The 19,385-nt window shown below is 45.1% G+C and overlaps 1 protein-coding gene across 2 annotated transcripts; it reads left to right on the top strand.

The window, feature by feature from the left end:
• Window positions 1-11,671: 11,671 nt before the first annotated feature.
• On the top strand, window positions 11,672-18,487 carry LOC127466610 (purpurin). Of its 2 annotated transcripts, XM_051777593.1 has the most exons (6): window positions 11,672-11,744; window positions 12,532-12,649; window positions 14,114-14,250; window positions 15,734-15,846; window positions 16,959-17,171; window positions 18,320-18,487. In XM_051777593.1, exons 2-6 carry the CDS (start codon window positions 12,533-12,535, stop codon window positions 18,328-18,330), a joined length of 591 nt encoding a protein of 196 aa, XP_051633553.1. In that variant the 5' UTR covers window positions 11,672-11,744; window position 12,532; the 3' UTR covers window positions 18,331-18,487. The 2 variants fall into 2 exon arrangements, with proteins under 2 accessions (XP_051633553.1, XP_051633552.1); XM_051777592.1 differs by lacking the exon at window positions 18,320-18,487 and having other exon boundaries at window positions 16,959-17,324.
• Window positions 18,488-19,385: the final 898 nt, after the last annotated feature.

Here is a 19,385-nt window from a genome sequence, read left to right as displayed (position 1 = left end):
TACTGCTTGGGCCTAATCCTTGGCTAACAAGGTGAGCATCTTATTATTCCTGCTCTCCTAGCTCCTAGCAGGAGTAGGAAGTGCATCCTTTGCAAAAGAACACGGTGGCCAGAACAAAAATAGTGAGGTAACGCTGCTCTTTCAGGACTCTCTCTACAATTTCATGACTCTTGGACGGCTGTCTAAGGGCTGTTCTCTAACAAAAGCACCAATCCTGAGTGCTTTAGTCCAGGATTTGAATTGAATTTGCAAGGACTATGGCCTTTTCTTCTTGCTAGTAAAAACCTGGACAGGAAAATACGCCTCATAGTGGGTCCTTTCAGGAAGGAGAACTTCCATTTGGGATTACTGGATTGAAACACTCTAAGGAAACATGGGAAGCCTTGAAGGCAACACAAACAAACAAAAAAACAAACACCAAACAAACCCCAAGCAAACCAGGAAGGTAGAAAAATTTCCCTCATCGCTATCAGTGGAGAGAAAGGGTGAGAATTATGGCTGTGAGAAACATAAGTTGTTTCACATCAATGAAGCCACCATGCTGTGCAAACAGCAGGTGAGGACAAATGTGATGCTGGGAGGCAAAATGCCTCAGAGGCCATCACCTTTCGGAGGAATTAATGCACGGGAGTTTTCATTTCTGGTAAACAAGAGTAAGTCCCATCCACCACATTCCTGGCAAATAAACAAGAGTAACCTGCTGAAGGAGTAAGGGCCCAGGCTGTGCCCTCCCTGAGAGAGTTGTCACCACTGCCAGGAGTGGTTCAATCCAGCCCGAAAGTGAATGTGGATACCTGGGAGGAAGGCGGTTTGTTCTGGTAATTCTCGTAGCCAGGACACTAAAATAGAACTACTGCTCAAGAAGACTTGAAGGAGGTGATGTGTGCCAGGGTCACATACACTGCCTCCAAAAACCATGTTCCAAAAGAGGGACAAGGACCTACTCAGAGCTGGCATGGTGCGTGACTGCTCCAGATCTCCGGAACGGGGATGGGTGAAACCTTTTTCTGAGCAACAGGCAGGACTGTCCCAAGCACAGAACTTGGTGGCAATGTGGAATTTTAATTTTCAGACATCTGTAGGGATGGCAGTGTTTCAGGTTGCAGGTTGTTAAGCCAGGTTTCACGTGTCACAGCAGTTTTCTGGGCACAAAGGCTGGCAGAAAGAGCCAGAGGGAATTTTCTTTGGTTCCCTGAATTTTTCTTTCCCTGAAAGCAAGGGAAAGAATTGCCTGAAAAATGAAGGTGAGAGACAGTTTAGGTGAGCGAGACCATGAAATGAAAGTTTCAAACTGGAAAAAAACAGGCCATTTTGTAAATTATGTGTTCTTGTTAATCTCAAGGAAGAGAAAACCAGACAGAAAGTGTATAAGCACGGTGAAATTATTGAAGATGTGTAAAAAATACAGTGAACAACTAAAAATGGAAAGTAAGAAAAGTCAAATTGAATATAAGGTTACATTAGGAGCATGAAGGGCAATGAACACTTTCTGTTTATCATATAGGGAAGAGCAGGAATATTAGGGAAAGCATTGAAGAGCTGGAGTTTTTAGAATGTTGTGTGAAATAACCTCTAAACTGTTAATGAGTTTTTCTGACAATTAATGGAGGATCTTCTGAGGTTTTGAAATGCTGGGAAAAGGTAAATGCAATGATTCTTTCTGCAAAATAGGAAAAAGAAAGAACTGGAGAATTTCACAGCAGACCATTTTAAATTTGGCTTCTAAGAAAATACAGGAACAAACATGTGTCTGTACATAAATAGAGGAGACAAGTAGCATCCAGTGTGATTTTGTCAAGAGCAAACTGTGTCATACATCATAATTTCCTCTATAAGTCTTGAGACAAAAAGAAAGTAGTGACTGCCACAGCTCTTGACTGATGAGGAAATGACACACAAGATACTCTCTTCAGGTGAAAGCTTAGATGAAGTAGTTAAAAGGCGGCAGCAAATATATTTGAGAGATGAAGATCTGTTGTTAGTAGCTCACTAAAGACATTCAGAACCTCTTGAGTAGGCTTCTCTGTGGAGGCTCTCATAGATGTAGGACGTCTCATTATTTCCACTGATGGGTGGAAAAACATTAAGTCGGCGAGCAAGCCACGGTCAGGTGTCTGCAAATGTGTTTTAGCACCATCTTAAAACTAAGTTGCAGACAGATGTGTTCAGGACTAGAGCACTAGACCTCACCAAGGGTGTATGGAAAGTCCTATTCAGGTGGAGAACAGTCACCTGGTGAATTCATGGGGATGAGTCACTGTCTGGGCTTAACAGAGACTGCACATGTGTCAAGACTACCAGGCAGAAGGAGGTGTACATCCATTAGGATGAACCTTCTATTGCATAACAGATTATGCCAAGTTGTACTGAACAGATGTCTCACGTGGAATACAGTGGGAAAATGTGACCTCTGAGGAAAGACTGAGGTTTCTCATGTCTCTTTTCTAAACAAAACAGTCTCCAACTCTATTAAATGTTACTGCTAAGAAAAAGGGATCAGTCTGTTCTCTATAATCGTGTCAGTACAGTAGATTTTAGACCTGCACAGAAAAGGCTTCCAAAACAGTGGGAAGAGATTGTTCTTACCCAGTCTTAGGTATCCCTAGAAACAGAGATGCATCCTTTTCTTCAGCAAACACTTTTAGTCAGAAGAGATGCACATGTAGTGATAGAGCCAGCTGGAACTCGTACAGACGAACAACTTCTTAAAACTGGAGGAAAACTAATTTTTCTGCCACTGGATTTTTGAAAGAAGTCTGCAGTGAAGTGTAGCTCCTCTTACAGTTCAGCATACTGTGGCTTGGCACTTTTTAGGACCTATTGGAACCTCCTTGTGCCAGGTCATATTTGTGTAAGGAGAGAAGGTCTCCAGGGAGCTCATAGCCACTTCTCAGAAACGTTTCAGTGTCCATGAATCAGACCATCTATGAAAGAGCTATCACAGGACGCAGCTATACAGTTAGAGGACATGCTCAGAGGACATGCCCTATATCTGAACAGAAGGTCCTTTTGGCTTTGCAACATGTGGTGTTTTCTTGACATAAAAAGGTTTTGTGGATGCACTAAGAGGTATGCAAACTGCTGTATATGCTTTTTGGCTGTCATTTGGGAGCCGAAAAATTGCAAATGGGTGAACTTTTTGTATCTTTTGGATCCAAACCCTCCAGATATTCACAATTTGTTTGGTATGAAAGGTTATGTTTCGTTCAAGATAAATGTTTTTGTTTCAAAACATTTATAAGAAAAACAAGCAGTGTCCAACAGCAATACTCCAGGCCCAAAATGCGAAAGATCCAAACTCAGTTCCTGCTTCTGCACTCAGGGTTTGAAACTTAACAAGGCTTCCTCCTAAAAAAGGGGAAGGAATGAAGGTCCTAAAGTACTGGATTTTCTAGCTGCAGAGGTGGAGAAACTGATGCAACATTTGTTAGGCTAAGCCAGGGCTGTGTAAGTGCAGTGCAGTTGAAACCATGTAGGAGTGGCAGGTGGAAATCTAAATCACCTTTGGAAATGGAGCCAGCAGTGCCACAGAAACCCCCTTGGAGAAGGGTGGTGGGCTGATGTACCCAGAACTCAAAGCATGGTGCAAAGGCTTCAGGTATTCCTTCCCTAGGCCTTCAGGGATACTCAAGTGGCACCAAGAAAGCCATTGCCGGCATAACATTGGTAACTGAAGTGGATACAATCTAAGCTTGCAATAGGATAATGTTCTTTGAATGGACTTAGGCAGACAATGGAGGATTTTGGAGGAGGATGAGGATGCTATTTTAGGAAACTTACACTAGACTGTCACGCAGTATAATAATATCTGAACACGTGTGGTTGCACAAATTTGTTTTTAATAGCTTTAAACCTGAATTGCAAAGTTGGCACAGGACCTCTACTTTGTGGGGTGTCAGTGGACGTCATTTAAACAGTGTTTCAAATGAAAACCTCAAATGTTTAAGCTGCCCTGAAGGCTTGGCTAGCAGCTGGGAAAATGAGCTCAAGTTCCTGGGAATAAAATTCCTCTCCTCCCAACAACTCATATGACGGTCTCTCCCCAGTCCTAGGAGGGACACTACTGGAGACTCCAACTGTGAAGTAGAATCATCCGGTGCAAAACGTACCTTCCAGGAAAAGCAACACTGTTAGGACCACTTATGGGACTGTGTCCAAAGCAGTGGGTGCAGACAGTGCACAGTGTCTGCAAAGCAGAAAGAGGGATGGCAAGTGCTGAGGATGTCAGAGCTCAAGATGCTTTAAGCCTCTCCTTCCTGGGAACATTGTTTTCCTCCTAACCAAGAGGTTGTGGGGAGGGGAGCTGCAAGTGACTAATTTGATTAGACACTATCCTTACAGGATACTGTATTGACAGCTATACTCAAACCTTTCTGACCCCCTCATCCGTTGCTGCATAACGAGATTGCAGCTTATCTGATTTACCATGTAATATTCTCATGCCACCTGCTTGTACACAAGAGTTAGCTTTCCTGCCTGGAGCTATGGGAGCCCAGCGAGGATCAGTCATGTCCCTTGCCTCTCCTGGGCCAGGGTCTTCTTCTACTCCCCAGGGTCTGGTCTGCTTCCCCAGTTGCACGTGGATTGTCTCTTGCTCCACGGAGGGTCAGTGTGCAAAACCTTACAGTCTTTGCTCAGCATCCTCCCCCTTTCCTTCCCCTCTGTGGCTGTCCAAGGACCTTTAGATGGCACCACAGCATGACCCTGCCTCCTGGGATCTTGCCCCTTGTCCCAGACACTGCTGTGCCACACTCCTGCCTGCAGTGCCAGGTAGTACAGCCACCAGTGGGTGAGAGACTGCCACCCACTGTCAACACACATGGTCAGTCTGTCCCGAGCTGGACTGGGGCAGAGGGCACCTTAGCAAGTCTGGGGATGGCACCAAATTGGGGGAGCAAGGGGCAGTGCTACCCTTCATCAGGACCTCAGAGGTTGGAGAACCTCCTCCAGCCCAGACTGGGCAAGCTCTGAGTCCTGCCCCTGGAGCTGGCAGGAGCCGACAGAGGTACAGGACGGCAGCAGTGGGGACGTGTGTCAGCCAGGGTGTGTGCATGAGCACAGCTGGAAACACATACTTGTTTTAATGCAATCTGGTTGCCACACAGAAATGCAGCAGCAGAGCACGGGAGCATGGATTAGTGACGACTCCAGGTCTGCAGAAAGTGCAGCTTGAGTAGCAGCTGGTTATGCTAGAGCTGTGTTTCCTTGCTGGAGGGACAGCTGATATCTGAATTGTAGCAGGATTGATAAATATTTGTAATAAAGTATAAATCCCATGCACTACTGTGCAGAGGGGAAAATGTGCTGCTGCCAGTTCAGTTGCAAGGGGTGAGCAACGGGCTTGCATTTTGGCCAGAATGTTGACTCCATTTTGTCATGACAAAGGAATATCAGACCCCATCTTATCAATTCTTTTGGAAAATTACCCCAAAATTAGCATACTAATTTATATGTTGCATTGGTGAATTGCAGGAGTCAGTCAGAGATTTACATCTGAGTGGTCCTCACAGAAAGGAGGTGGATTTCTGAAAGTGGTAGCCCTTCTTTTGCACTCTAGCTCACAGGTCAGTTTGGGATTTGGCAAGTCTGATTGGTACTTTTTTGAGAGACACTTATGAGGAAACTTATCTTTGTCTTGCCAGAAGACTGGAGATATGCCTAAGCCTTCATTAAGACACCACAGACCTGATGTGGCTTTTTGACCTTATCCTCCTTGTGCACATGGTACATATGCACAGATTCCCTTAATTTTATGGTGAGATGGCACAGTTAAAAAATATTACAGTACAGTAGCAGTGGCAATTTCTGCAATAAGTCCATGAGAGTTTATTATGTTTCAATTGGCAGACTGTATCCAAAGATCTTAGCACGAATCACTGAACCTTGAATAAGAAGATTACCTCGTTCATCAAATGTCTTGTGAAGCTCAAGAACAAAAAAGATCATTAAACCCTTCCCAGACTAAACCGTGTGCACTCCTTGCACAACCATCTTCCCAAAATGGAATTTGGGCATGGAATTAAGGAAAACACAATTGTAGGGCACAAGAAACTTTTAGAAAGAATACTATTAACATAATAGAGGTGTACTCAAAAGTGTATTTGCTCATGCAGCGTCAGGAAGAAGCAATGAAGAGGAGAGAAGAGGCTCTAAGGAAAGATTTGCAGAGGAGAGCATCCCAGATAATGAAGTGATTTTTGGGAAAAATGGCCACAATGTGGGGGGAAAAATAATACAGAGAGCAGGATTGTTTAGTAGAAAAGGAGTGGAGAAACTGACTCTAGCTTCAAGAACAATGAAAGAGCAGGGAGATGATAAAGTAATGGGGAAGAAAAAAAGGGCTACTGAGTCTGTAAAAAGCTGTGGAACCAGAGGAGTGCAAACAAGCTTAGCCACCACGGGTAGCAACAAGTCAAGCCAAAAAATCACAAGAAGAATCTGGGAGTGCCTGTGTAGTCTCAGCGCACATCGCAGCACAGTATGAAGGGGGGTGCAACACTGGCAGGTACAAAAGAAACAAGTGCTTTTTTGCTGCAGCAAAAAAGAAACAAGTGCTAATATTCCAGAGACCAGCAGCAGGGTTGGTCATACAGGTGTTTTGCAGGAGTGGCCACAGCTCCCCGTGCTGGGGCTGCAGGCACAGAACTGCAGTGAGTCCTGCAGAGGTTTTGATGATGTCTGGGCACAGTGTGGCCTGTCTCCTCTTCCTTCTCTCCGTGTGGGCAGAGGGGTGTTTAGTGTTCATTTCCTACAGTAGAGGTTGCTGCAGGTGGTATTTTTAATGGGCGTTAGTAACTATCTCTTTGAGGCAACATTGCAATTTTCAGTGTTTCCAGCTTGCTGTTCCGTCTGAAGCAGATGTAAACTTAGTCTTCAGGTCAAGTGTTTTCTGGTTGTAAGTTTACAGAGGTAGTAACACTGTGGGACTCTCAGAGTTGACTGGGACCTCTGGGATCTTCAGTAAAATAAATAATTTTTCTATGTATGAGAAACATGACATGGTGAAAACAGTGAAGTTTCCTACCTAGAGAAGATTTACACTATTTAAGATCTTGCAGCTTCAAAGATCAGCTGTTTAAAGCATAAAACAAACAAGAAAATCCTCCATTACTGAAAAATAATTTTATCATCTTTGACGGCTGAAAAAACCCCTCACAATTTGTTTCTCCTTTCTGAAGCTCCATAGTTCCATCCATTTCTCCTGCAGAAGGTGCAGAGATTGAAAGCTGAAATGCAGTTGTATGTGAAAGCCTTTGTTTATTATCTAGCTCTGTCACTCACTGATCAGCCTGGTGTTCACACCTTCCCTCCGCTTGGAATGCAGAGAGGTGCTCTGACCTAAACCTTCCCTCCTTGCACCTTCTGTTGCAGGTGGAAGCTGTGTCCTCTAATGCCTACTAGGGCCATGTGCCCAGCTAATGGCTTTTGACTGCGTGCACACACAGATTTCCTTGGCTTTTGTAATTTGTGCTTCTGGTTTTAGCTTTTAAATCCATCATCGGGGCTGGCATGGACATCCTGGCTTATCCATAGCTACTCAAGCTCTGTGCCAGCAGTATCACTTTTGCAAAGCACTTTGAGATGCGTGCTATGTAAGAAGCTGTATATATCCCATTGGAGTAATCTGGTGCAATAATCTGGGGGCAGCATTTACTGTTCTGCAACATACTGACATATGGTCTCTTTTTACAGCAGCATATGGGCTGCTTCACTGCAGTGTCACACGCTTGTGTGTGCGTTGCTGGAGAACACACATCCCACTCCCAGATCTGCTGAGGACCGAGAGGACAGTGATAGTCTGCTCCACTCCTTCATCAGGGTGGGAGGCAGCAGAAATAAGGCTTCCCCACAGTGGGACACCACACGAAGGCTGTGGGTGTAGAGGTTTTCATTTTCTGTGACTTCTGCTGGGAAGTGCTGATCTTTTCCAACGAAGAGAGTAATGCAGCACAGATGACGAGGAAATTGTTTGAGGTTTGTTCCTCTGTCATTCAAGGGTAATGTTCTTGGGTGTGTTACATCATTAGATCGAAAAGGAATCGTAAATCACTGCTATATGACTTTCAAGGCAACATTCAAATACCCCACAGTTTTAAATGCCAGGAACTGACAGGCACCTTTCTTTCCTGAAGTACGATAGTGTAATTCCCAGTAAACGTGTTGACTGACAATTGGCAGAGCAGGGCTCATGTACTCCCAGACGAAGACACACACATGTCCCCTGTGCTCAAGCAAAAACAAGGGGCTGCTCAAGGCACAGAGGAGTCAAAGAACCTCAACTCCTCTCCCACGGTGGGCAGTCAGGTTGGAGTGAATGGCTTTCTCAGAGCCACTGGCAAGGCCTTGACAGAAAAGTTAAGTAGCACCCACTCTCCCATACCCTTCAGCATCTCGCTGCCTTGGTAGAACAGAGTGAAGGCAGAGCTGGCTAAAATCTCTCCTGCAGTGGGATTTTAACACACAGTGATCTGCTGGTCAAAGAGGCATATCAGGTTTTTTGTCATCAGCTGGTTTCTGCACAACTGTATAGATGATGGTTGCAGCTTGATCAATGAGCTGCTGGATTTCACTCTCCAATGCATGACAGTTTCCCCAAATGGCCTGTTGCTAACCTCTACCAAAAGACCATTCAGGTCTGAGGCAGTCTCATCAAAAAGAGACCTTTTTTTGGCCATCAGATAAGAAGGTGAACATTTTGGTTGTTGTTTTCTAGTGTTTACTACTGGCATACTGTTGACTTATCTCTATAGATATCTGGTATTTATGACTACTGAACTGATCCATTTGCAGGCATCGGCAGGTTTATTCATTTTAGTTGCAACATTTGTTTAAAGATACCATATTTGCCTTTTTCATGCCAAGCTGCCAGTTCCTGGAGGGTAGAGATCAGCCCTTTCAGCACAAGAAGCCTAGAGATTCTGCCATTTCAAAGTGGACAGGGGGGGTGACATCTGCAAACATGAAGGGAGTTCTGCTCTCTGAAGGCAAGGTCTCTACACTTGAAGGTACACTGTGGGGTATCTCTATGGCCTGATCTGATTCTTTTCCTGGGGTAAGGCAGGAGGAAGGAAGTTGTTCCCTTCAGACAGCAGTGAGGTAACAGACCAGAGTTAATTTAATCCCTGGTGTTATTCCCAGGACACCTTCCAGAAACAAGAGGCATGGAGAGTATGTGAATATCCCTGGACGTATAAATCATGCATGTAATATTCTGTTTCCTTTTCTGTTCATGCAACAGAAGCAGCTTAACGCCAAAAATGCAGGAATAAGTCTATAGGCTCTAACTTGTTGCAAGCATGAATTAGGTCTAAAGCTGGAGCATGAACCCCTCATGATTTATGGTGTGATGGCCACTGCAATAACTGTCAAGGGAGACTCAGAATGCATGTACATGTAGTTGTTCTCCAGTTCCATGGCAAAGAAGCACACAACTGGAGAGCAGTGAACTTCATGCCTGATGCAGGAGGCTATTTAGAGAGCTCATACTGTGCCATCGGCTGCTGAGCTAGCAACATATGTTGCTAAATCTGAGATGGCAGTGCAATTGCTTTTTCCAATAATAAAGCAGAAGGAGGGGGACCCTGGTACGGGTCAGAAATCCAAAACTGCTGCTGTATTTCACAGGATAGGGAAGAAGATAAGATTAATCACCTCATCTGCATACCTGTTTTACTGCAGGCCATTAAAATTACCAGTTACTAGTGTGCTAGTACACTGAATGGTCAGGCCACTTCTTCTACTTAAGAACAGCCAGTTTTGATGAGCAGGTCTGGAATAGGCTCTTGGATGCGTTCTTTGATGACAAAAGCCTGCAGGGCACCTTTTTTTTTTTTATAAAATCCACTTCATATTTGTCAAGTTCAATAAGCCCAGGAACATGTTTCAATGCTTTGATTCTTCCCTTTGGGGTTTTTTTTTTTTTCTGTGCCCAGTACAAATGACCACAATGTTGCAAAAAATGAAGGTTACTTTGATTTTGTTTTCTTCTTGCTCCAAACAGCAAATAATGCAGTGACAGATGTTATGCTCACTAACCAAAACCTTGTGCTGTGATTAGCTATTATTAGCATGCGTCTAATCCCCAGGGGATTAAATGGTCATCTAAGCATGGCTTCGGGTGTCACCTGTGTCTCACATGGACATAAACCAATCTGTTTTGCTGGAAACAGATGAGGTGATAAGTATTTGGAAGCCTTCTAATTTACAGAAAACACGCCAGTTTGTTCTCTGTCATATTTCCATGTTAGTGTGGAAAAGCACACTTCTGCATCTAGCCCTGAAATGCAGTTTAAGAAGTTGCTTTTTATGTGACTCTTTAAGCAGCCAAGCAGTCTCAGCTACCAGGAGTTCATTCCCTGGTGAACTTGCCCAGGTTGCCTTTGAAGACACGTAGATGGCAAGAACAGGGAAGGTTCAGTCACGACAGTGCATACAAAGTACAATTGCCTTCCTCTAAAGTGGAAGTGGAAGCTGCATAGAGGCCAAATAAAAGTTTTCTCCAGTATCAAGCAAGGACTGCCTTTCCCAGACAATGGGCAACCCTGTGCAAACTGCCTGGAAAGCAACACAGTTCACACCAGCTACGGGGCAAGGCTGAGTGCTCCTGTTCAGGAATTCCTGGGCAAGCGGCAGTAAGGGATCTCTGCAGCAAGTCCAAAATGTACAGAAGGCTTTAGCCTTACTCTGAATGTCCAGATCATTGGGTTGGAACCAAAAGTGTCAGGACTCCCAGCAACTTACTTGGGAACTACAGAGTTTTCCCTAGTGGTGACATCCAAGGCTCCCCAGCACCCAGCAGTCCAGTGGGAAAAGTAACTGTTAGTTAGTGGCAACTCCTAGTTGAGTGTCTGAAGTCTTAGATCTCCCAGGTAAGCCTGGGAGAAGGAGTGCAGGAGAAGCCTTTGCAGCTGGGGAAATTCTTTGGGCACTTGAGAATGACAGGCACGGTTTGCTGCCAAAAGTATTTTTCTAGTAATTTCTGCTTTCTCATCCTTTCGTGTTTTACTGTATCCCCATGAAAGGCTCCTAGGAAGAACATTTAGGGAAGGAGAGAGCTATAGTATTTATGCAACTGGAAATGCTTACAAAATCAGCTGGGAAGAATGTGCATAAAAGTGTTGCAGTGCACAGGAGAACTGGGGACTCTGAGATTTTGATGTGAATACATGAAGGCAAAAGTTTGTATTTTGGCACTTTTTTGTCCCCTCACCACTGTAGGTAGTGCATAACATCTTTCTACTTTTGCAAGGATCACCTCAATCTGATGATGCAGGCATCAGAAGAGCTAATTATGTATCTACACCATGAATCTTGTCAAACTCAAACACATGCTTCTGCAGATGAGTATGTATAGTCCAAGTGTTTCTCTGATTAATGCTCTGTGCTTATTCTCCTAACATGTGTTTGAAGCAGAAAGACTTCAATGAGACAAAGGTGTAGTACAATTAAATCAGCAGATTTATTAGCTTTCTGGGCAGCTTTTCCATTATGTAAAAGCTGTGTTTGTATCACTATAGCAGTCAGACCCACCAGTGCGAGGATTAAAGTTGGTTTTTACATAATGGATTATCCAAGATTAAGTGTTTTATTCAGGCACAAGAGCAAAAATAACCAATTAGTGACTTTGCAGATTCCTTATTTAAAGGCAGCTGGAGGGCAATTGACACAAAACTCTCCTGCTACCTGCAGCCCAAAGACTGAAGCAGAGTGGTCTCAAGGATCTCCAACATCTCCACCCCATCCAGGTAGGTCTCTCTTCAGCAGAGGTGGACCAGATTAGCATCTATTGCAGCAGGGAAGTGCAGCTTGCACAGCAGCAGCTAGGAACAGAGTAGCTGCATGGGTGTTTGGGTCTTGGGTTGGTAGCTCAGCCTGGATGCTGCTAACAAGTTTCAGGCAACAGTTTTATCTTGGCATCAGGACAGGTATTCAGGGTCAAATACTTCCCAATAATGTATCATGAAGATGCTCTCTTTCCAAAGACTGAGAATTATGCTGGGATATGGATGAACTGGGATGCCCATGGAGACAAATAAAGCCACAGGCACTTAGTGGTTGTTCTGCAATGACAGATCAGGCTTTTAGCAAACTAATATTATTCATTGTGTTTGGAGAAGGAATGGCCAGAGGGCAGGCAATACCAAGGTGTGTTTTACAACCTACAGTGCTTTACCAGAGTTCATCAGAGCATTTTCCTTCCCATGAAAACAAAATTCAAAACATTTGAATTTTTTACCAAGTCTTACCAACCCTATCCGTAGTCTGCCTAGATTTATAATGTAAGAATATCATGCACTGCAATACTACTACTGGCATGCAAAATACTCTTGCAAAGTAATTACCATTGCTGTTCAGTTTTGGCTGAATTCAGGCACCACAACGACTCCATAGTTTCTCGGTGGAGGAGCTGGTAGTGCACTCAGTTTGGAAAGAAACTAGTTTTAAAATGAGGGAAATGCACCTGCAGGCACAGCACTTGCAATGCCCACCTACTGCACGAAGTAAAACTCTGTATTTGCTTTTGTCTTGCAGAATGAAATACGCGCAGTACGTTTTCCTGGCCTCGGTCTTCTCCAGTGTTGGATATAGCCTAGCTCAGACCTGCGCAGTGGAGTCTTTCTCTGTGAAAGACAATTTTGATCCAAAAAGGGTAACTATGGTTACTTCAACAGTATATGTGAAGAACTTTTTGTTTTTTAAGGTTGAGTTGTGTTAGTCTAAAGGCGTTCTTCACCAGAAAGTTAACCTCTTTTGTGTGCTGTCTCACAGATGCTGTCCCTGTAGTTTGCTTTTCTCAGTAGTTTAACCCTCTGACCATTATGGTAAAATGGGCCTTGAAAATAAGAAATGTTACTCTATTAGATGTTGTTTTCTGTTAGCTAGACACTCAATATGGATTTCAGATTTGAGCAGGCCCATGAATGAAACAATTTAGATCCACATCAGAGACAAAGCTCAAACAGATGACCTGGGGTACTTGCATCCACCATCAGCCAGTTTTGGAAGTCACAGCAAACTGAAATCTTAACTAGTTTGGTATCATGAACATTGACTCTTGTTCAAACACATCATTTGTGCCTCTGAGAAGGAAATGAGGGCTTACTTGCTGTTGGAAAGGTCCAGACTAGTGTGCCAGTACCAGTTTTAACTAATGCTCAGCAAACATCCCACTCCCATATGCAGCTGGGATATGGCAAGCACTCCCTCTATACAAGATTGGCGTTGCTGGACCCGTTTCTGGGGAGAGCTTTGGGAACATCTCAGTTTTAAAAGGTCAAAGTTTTTGCTCAGGTTCTTGTATTTGGGAATTATAGACTTGTTTCAGGCTTAAGCACATAACTTGCCAAACAGATCTCATTAGGTTCACTGGAGAATCAAATTTAACACAGCTAGCTTCTGCCTTTTTTTCAGTATTTCTACAAATAATGTTAACTTTTAAGGGTCTTCCTATCTGTCAGTCATCTGTTCAGATCTTGTTTTCATTTCACTAGATACTGCTTGTACATTTCCAGGGAACCATTTTTTCATAGACATTTTCTTCCCCTTGATCTGATTTCTTTTCTCACTGTTGCTACTTTCCCCAGCACACCCTCTCCTTTTCATTGAGCACACAGACATTGCTTTCTGCTTTGCTGGGTAGACCCTTTTCACTGTCAGAGATCAACTGTGGCCCCTGGCAGCCCCTAAGTATGTCTCCAGCTAGCTTGCTGAGGTCTTTGTGGCTGCAGTTTGGTATTGTTGATGGCATCTTCCATGGAAGAGCAGGCACCTGAACGGGAACAGGGAAGAACCAGCCTGACTCCCAGCAGGCATCTCAGGATGGGAGAAGCTTTCAGTGGGGGGTCACTATGACAGGAATGTCTCACCTGACAACGAGTACATGCACACAGCAGTGCAGATCTGATAGACCTGCTCCCTTGGCTCACCTTGCCTCCTGGAGGCAAGGGCTCACCAGGCAGCACTGCAGGACCTGTGTGCTGCACACCCACCCAAACTCAGACTTTATCCATAGGCCAGGCAACGGGGAGTCAGAGAGGCACCATGATCACAAAATCGTTTTTGTGCTAATCTGGCCATTGTGATTAATTCAGATATTAATACACCTTCATGTTAGTATGCAGGGAAATGGTATGCCCTGGCCAAGAAGGATCCAGAAGGCCTTTTCCTTCAGGACAACATCTCTGCTGAATACACCGTGGAGGAAGATGGCACAATGACAGCGTCTTCCAAAGGCCGAGTGAAGCTTTTTGGGTGAGCTCTTTTGATTTTCAGCTCTAGCTGCTGCCAAGAGGTACCAGATAAGGGGGATATGGATGGTGATCTATTCTGAGCATAGAACATGACTGGGTTTTCTTCATTGAAAAGGGAAGCCCAGCCAAGGCATGATATTAGAAGCTAGAATTTAGACACTTTTGAGTGCTGGGTTACTTTTCATCCTGGCTCAGGTTTGGGTCCATCAGAAAACTACTGCATAAAATCAGTTATTAAGACAAATCTTGAATGATGGAGTGGTTAAGTAAATGAATTGCAACAAGTGAAGGAGCTAGCGAAGGCTTGGGTGCTGCAAGGGCAGGATAGCTCTCATTTCACTGAGAGGTTCAGGGGAAGGAGAGGGGTGTAAGTGAGCATTGCTGTCACAGACCTCTCAACAGTGTTAGATTTCTGAGGAAAATATGTGGTTAACTCTGAGATGCCATTGCAATGCCTGAATAGACAGATGGTGAGAAGCTTAGAGTTTTGCCTGTTGGTCATGATTACTACAAGGAATTACGGCATGTAAAGGGATTAAATAGCTTTCTGAGAGCAGAAAAGAAAATCTGGGGCTCCTGGTTAGCTAGGCTAGCACTAGCAGGTGGCTATGAACCTTGAAAGTCTTAACAGCGCAGCACTCCAGGAGATTTTGGGAAGGGGTAAATGAAGCTTTGCAGACAGGCCACACAGTGCAAGTGGGAAGATTCCTGAAAGGACTCTTCAGAAATCAAGCAGGGTCTCAGAGCTGCTGGGAATTTTATTTCTGCAAAGGCAGGATAAAGGGGAAGTGCAGCCAGAGCAAGGAAGGGAATGAAGATCTTTCCACTGTTTCACAAATCCAGGCAATGCTTGACAAACTGTGCTAAAACGTGGGTGCTATTCAAAGCAAACAGATCCCAACCAGAAAAGGGCATTGGAAGAAATGGGCACCTAAAAGGGTCTCAAAGGCTGTGTGATGGCTTTTAACTAGCTTGGAAGGGGGGGCTATAATTATTACAGTGCTTGTGACAGACATCCCTGTGCCAATAGTGCTAGGAAGGGTTAGAGAGAGGAGAGTCGACTCCCTGCCTCTGCCTGGGGACACAGTGAATGACTCCAAATGAGCCCAAATGCAGGTCACCTCACTCTGCAGTCTGCTAGCAGGGAGCCAAGAAATGACATTCATCATTTTTGCTTGGTGGCTGTCTGCTTGTACAGATATGGGTGGCAAAAAGCCATAGGGTCAGGAGGTGCTGCCCCAGCCACAGCATAATCATACAGCAGAGTTGGGAACCAGACAGCAGCAATGCACTCTGTATGTGTGTGTGTGTGTGTTTGTGTGTGCGTGTGCGGTTTGCATCACTTAAAGACAAACACTGACTTGGCATTAAGAGAGGCCATGCCCATTCCTGAGGCAGTTGTGCCCAAGTCCTGAGTGAGGGACACCCATTTAGAGCTCACATGCTGCCAGGTTTTACCCTGAATCTCATGGATCTCGTTGCAGTTTCTGGGTGATCTGTGCTGACATGGCTGCTCAGTACACCGTACCTGACCCAACCACTCCAGCAAAAATGTACATGACCTACCAGGGACTGGCCAGCTACCTCTCCAGTGGTGGTAAGCGAACTTCTCCAGCCCTCTGATGCTGGCCAATTGCTTACGGCTCCCCAGGTGTGCATTTCAACATATGAGCAGGGAAAACAGTTCAGCTCAAATTGCTCCAAGTGCAGACAAACATCCTTTTTTTGGGGGGGGGGGGGGGATGCTTTATGCAAGCAGTGTATTTTATCTCCACAGAAGAGGCAGGATCCAGAGACTCCACAGAGACCCCTCTGATACACCATACACAGGGAGGGTGCAGCTTAGAGGCATTGGGCCACACACACAGGTTTTGTCCAGCCAGGTGAGGTGTTGAACTTAGTGAAGCATAGTTCCTGGGCCCCCCTGTGGGCATATAAAAACGCTGAGTTCAGTCATCCTTGAGGTCTTCATAGCTAATTGGAGGAGACGTGGACCCATATTTGCCCTCCAGCAGCCAGGCACAGGTCTCCTTCAGCAGCCAGGCACAGTTTCCCTCAGACAGACATAGCTGGACTCAAAGGAATGGAGCTGTTAACTGAAGTTCCTGTTGCAGCAACTGCTCATTCTGAACCTCAGTTACGCACCCTGTGTGCAAACCCCATCCTGTGTGCCTGAGTGTCCCTTAGCTGTGGGAATCCAGCTATGGAACTTGTGGAGGACTTGGCCCGCTAATGAGTAAGAAAGAAGTACACTCACTCAGTACTGGAAGATAAGGCACACCAAAATGAACTCAGCTGAGCTAGGCTAGGAAGCAGGAGGCATGTTTTGCTGAGGCTTCCTGTATAGGAAGTGCAATCTGTATGGCCAAAATTTATTCTGTATGCCCTTCCCTTCACCATACTTGAGCAAGGAACAAAAAGAGATTTTTTTTGTCATTGCAAACCTAGAAAGTCCTAGTCCTCCTCATACTTCTAGCCTAAGAAACAAAAGGTGAAAACGCACTGAGCGCCACGGGGAACAACACAGCCTCAAGATTCCCTGTGCTTGTCCCAGTTCTTCACTTCAGGGTGCACATGGGAGGCGATACTAGATCCTTTGGGAAGCTATCCCTGCCATGTGCTGAAGTGAGGTGTCTCCCTGTGGAAGCACAACCCCCCCCACACTCTGTCTTGCCCACTGTGACCAACACGCACGTTCTGGTGTTTCAGGGGACAACTACTGGGTGATTGACACCGACTACGATAACTATGCCATCACCTACGCCTGCCGCAGCCTGAAGGAGGACGGCTCCTGTGACGACGGCTACTCCCTGATCTTCTCACGCAACCCCCGCGGCCTCCCCCCGGCCATCCAGCGCATTGTGCGCCAGAAGCAGGAAGAAATCTGCATGTCTGGCCAGTTCCAGCCCGTGCTGCAGTCAGGTACTGTGGGCCAATTAGCGAACTTAACCGAGTTGCAGAGTAGGTGATTGCATTTGCTGTTAATGTGACAGAACCATAGCAAACTAAGGTGTACTCGTTAAGCAACGTTTTTTTAATGTCAGATCTGGTAAGAAACAGCTACAAAGGGAAGTCTGTGCAAGGGCAAGAGCCTGTTGCACGCTGGTTCTGCAGCCTTAAGATTGCCCTCACAGGAACCCTGTGTGCTGAAACTGGCACACTACCAAAAGATCAGCTTTGTTACTCTATTAGATAGCACAGGGACGGATGTAACAACCCTGTGCTTCAGCCCTTGGAAATGCTGGTCTTGACCACTTGGATAACAATGTCCTCCAGGAAAGGAGGAGAAGGTGCCCCCAGAAAGGAGCACCCTCACTCTTCTTAGCTCCATCACGATTTGTGTCCTGGGTGGTGATGAGTGGCTCTGGGTGTTCCTGACTGTGCCTGCCGGCAGTGGGAGTCATCAGTTGTGCCACAGACATGCAAACAGACTGTGTCCAAAGCTCATTTCGAGAACGTTTTTCTGAAGGTATGGGAGCTGATCTAGCTCAAATGCTGCCCATGAGACAGGCAGATAATTTTTTAGGGCTGTGCTGGAGCAGAAACTCCTATTTGTTGGCAGCTGAGTGCCCACCACTCACATACTCACTGCCTTGCCTGGAGGTTGGCCAGGCCCAATGCCACAGCAGCACACATGTGGGACAAGGCACACATTGTGGGACAAGGAAGAGCAGCTAAAACCTTCTGAACGGCATGTCCTTGTGCCAGCCAGTCCTCCACTGCAGAGCAGGTGCTGGCATCACCCAAGGTTGTGGGCGTGGGATGGGCATCCCTGCCCCACACCCCCTCATAACGCTCTCTGTGGCAGAGGGAAGGTAGCTGGTTTGCATGTCTAGGTGCTCACGAAAGCTGAAAGCTCATGTCTAGCTGGGAAAGGCTGCCGAGTGCTATGCCAACAGACATAGAGCAGTGCAAACAGCAGCTTTTGCACCCCCCATCCTAACCTTGTACTGTGATTCAGAAGTACTCTAGGAAGGCTGTAGGTACAGCTTCACTGAAGACTAAAAGGCTGTTAAAGCACTTTGCAAGCTTACTTAAAAGGACTAAAGTTTACTTTTCTTTCTTTCCAGGGGCCTGCTAAAAGTACACTTCTGATCCTATCCTTAAGCTCAGAAACCAGACCTCTTGGTCTTGAAGTTGCCACTCAGCTAATAAAAAAATAAAATCATAGGACTAGTGTGTTTTTCCTGAAAAACACATGAACATATTGGGGGATCTGTAAACTGTGTGCAATACAATATTACCTAATGTGGCATTAATCAATAAATGTTTTTAAAAAAAACAAAACAAAACACTTCTGGGACTGTTTTTTATTACCTGCTGTCCTGTTGGGGCCAGATGGAGCGAGTTTGTGGGTAGAGGTCCCAGGTGAGGCTGCACAAAGCAGCAAAAGCTTATGGGTGCCTGCAGGGCCCTGGCATATACAACGTATCTCTTCCACCACCACTTCCATTTAAATTCTGAAGCTAAGAAACCCTCTGGAACAACAACTCTGAGATGAGGCTGACAGTGTGATCTTTGCTGCCTGGTAGTATCTTACAGTCACTTCTGGTACATCTGAATACTCAAAAATCCACACAGAATATTTCTAACTAGACCCTGGACCACAAATGCAATAAAGCAGATGTTCTTTTCAATAACACTGGACATTACTTTAAATGAGCAGTTATTTGCATTTCCAGTGGCACAAACAGTAATTTACTCCCCTCTGCCTTCATCATCAAGCTTTCAGTATCCGAGAGGTACAGATCTGAAAGACATAGAACAGACAGGTTTTTTGGCTGAGAATTTAACAGACAGAGGAAATTAAAAGAGCAGTGTCTAGAAAACCCCATGTAGAAAAAGGGTAACATGAGTCACTGTAACTAACATGTACTTCCCACTGCTTCTAGTAAAATCACGTTCACTTCTAATATTTCCTATTAATAAAGCTACCAGCCTAGAATTTCCCCAGCAACCTGGTGATCCCTGTAGTTTGTCAACAACAGAAATTTTTATAAGTTATGTTTACCAAGCATAGAGGTAAGATTAAGCTGAACAGCCCCTACCCCTGAAGCTTTCAAAAGGTGTGTGGCAGAAGGCTGATGTTGAGTGAAGACCTCCAGAGCATACACTATCAAACAGTTTCTGCAAGAT

Source organism: Manacus candei, unplaced genomic scaffold (assembly GCF_025592945.1).
Source record: "Manacus candei isolate 608988 ecotype Guabito, Panama unplaced genomic scaffold, ASM2559294v1 h1tg000010l, whole genome shotgun sequence".
NCBI classification, from domain to species: domain Eukaryota; kingdom Metazoa; phylum Chordata; class Aves; order Passeriformes; family Pipridae; genus Manacus; species Manacus candei.
Note: the sequence above shows the minus strand (reverse complement) of the source record. Positions and strands in the feature narration are given on the sequence as shown.

Excerpts from the sequence above, each read along its gene's own strand:
- LOC127466610 (XM_051777592.1), top strand. The coding sequence starts at position 12,533 with ATGAAATACGCGCAGTACGTTTTCCTGGCCTCGGTCTTCTCCAGTGTT. Across the intron at positions 12,650-14,113 it reads ACAATTTTGATCCAAAAAGG|TATGCAGGGAAATGGTATGC; the intron begins GTAACTATGGTT and ends CCTTCATGTTAG. Across the intron at positions 14,251-15,733 it reads GGCCGAGTGAAGCTTTTTGG|TTTCTGGGTGATCTGTGCTG; the intron begins GTGAGCTCTTTT and ends ATCTCGTTGCAG.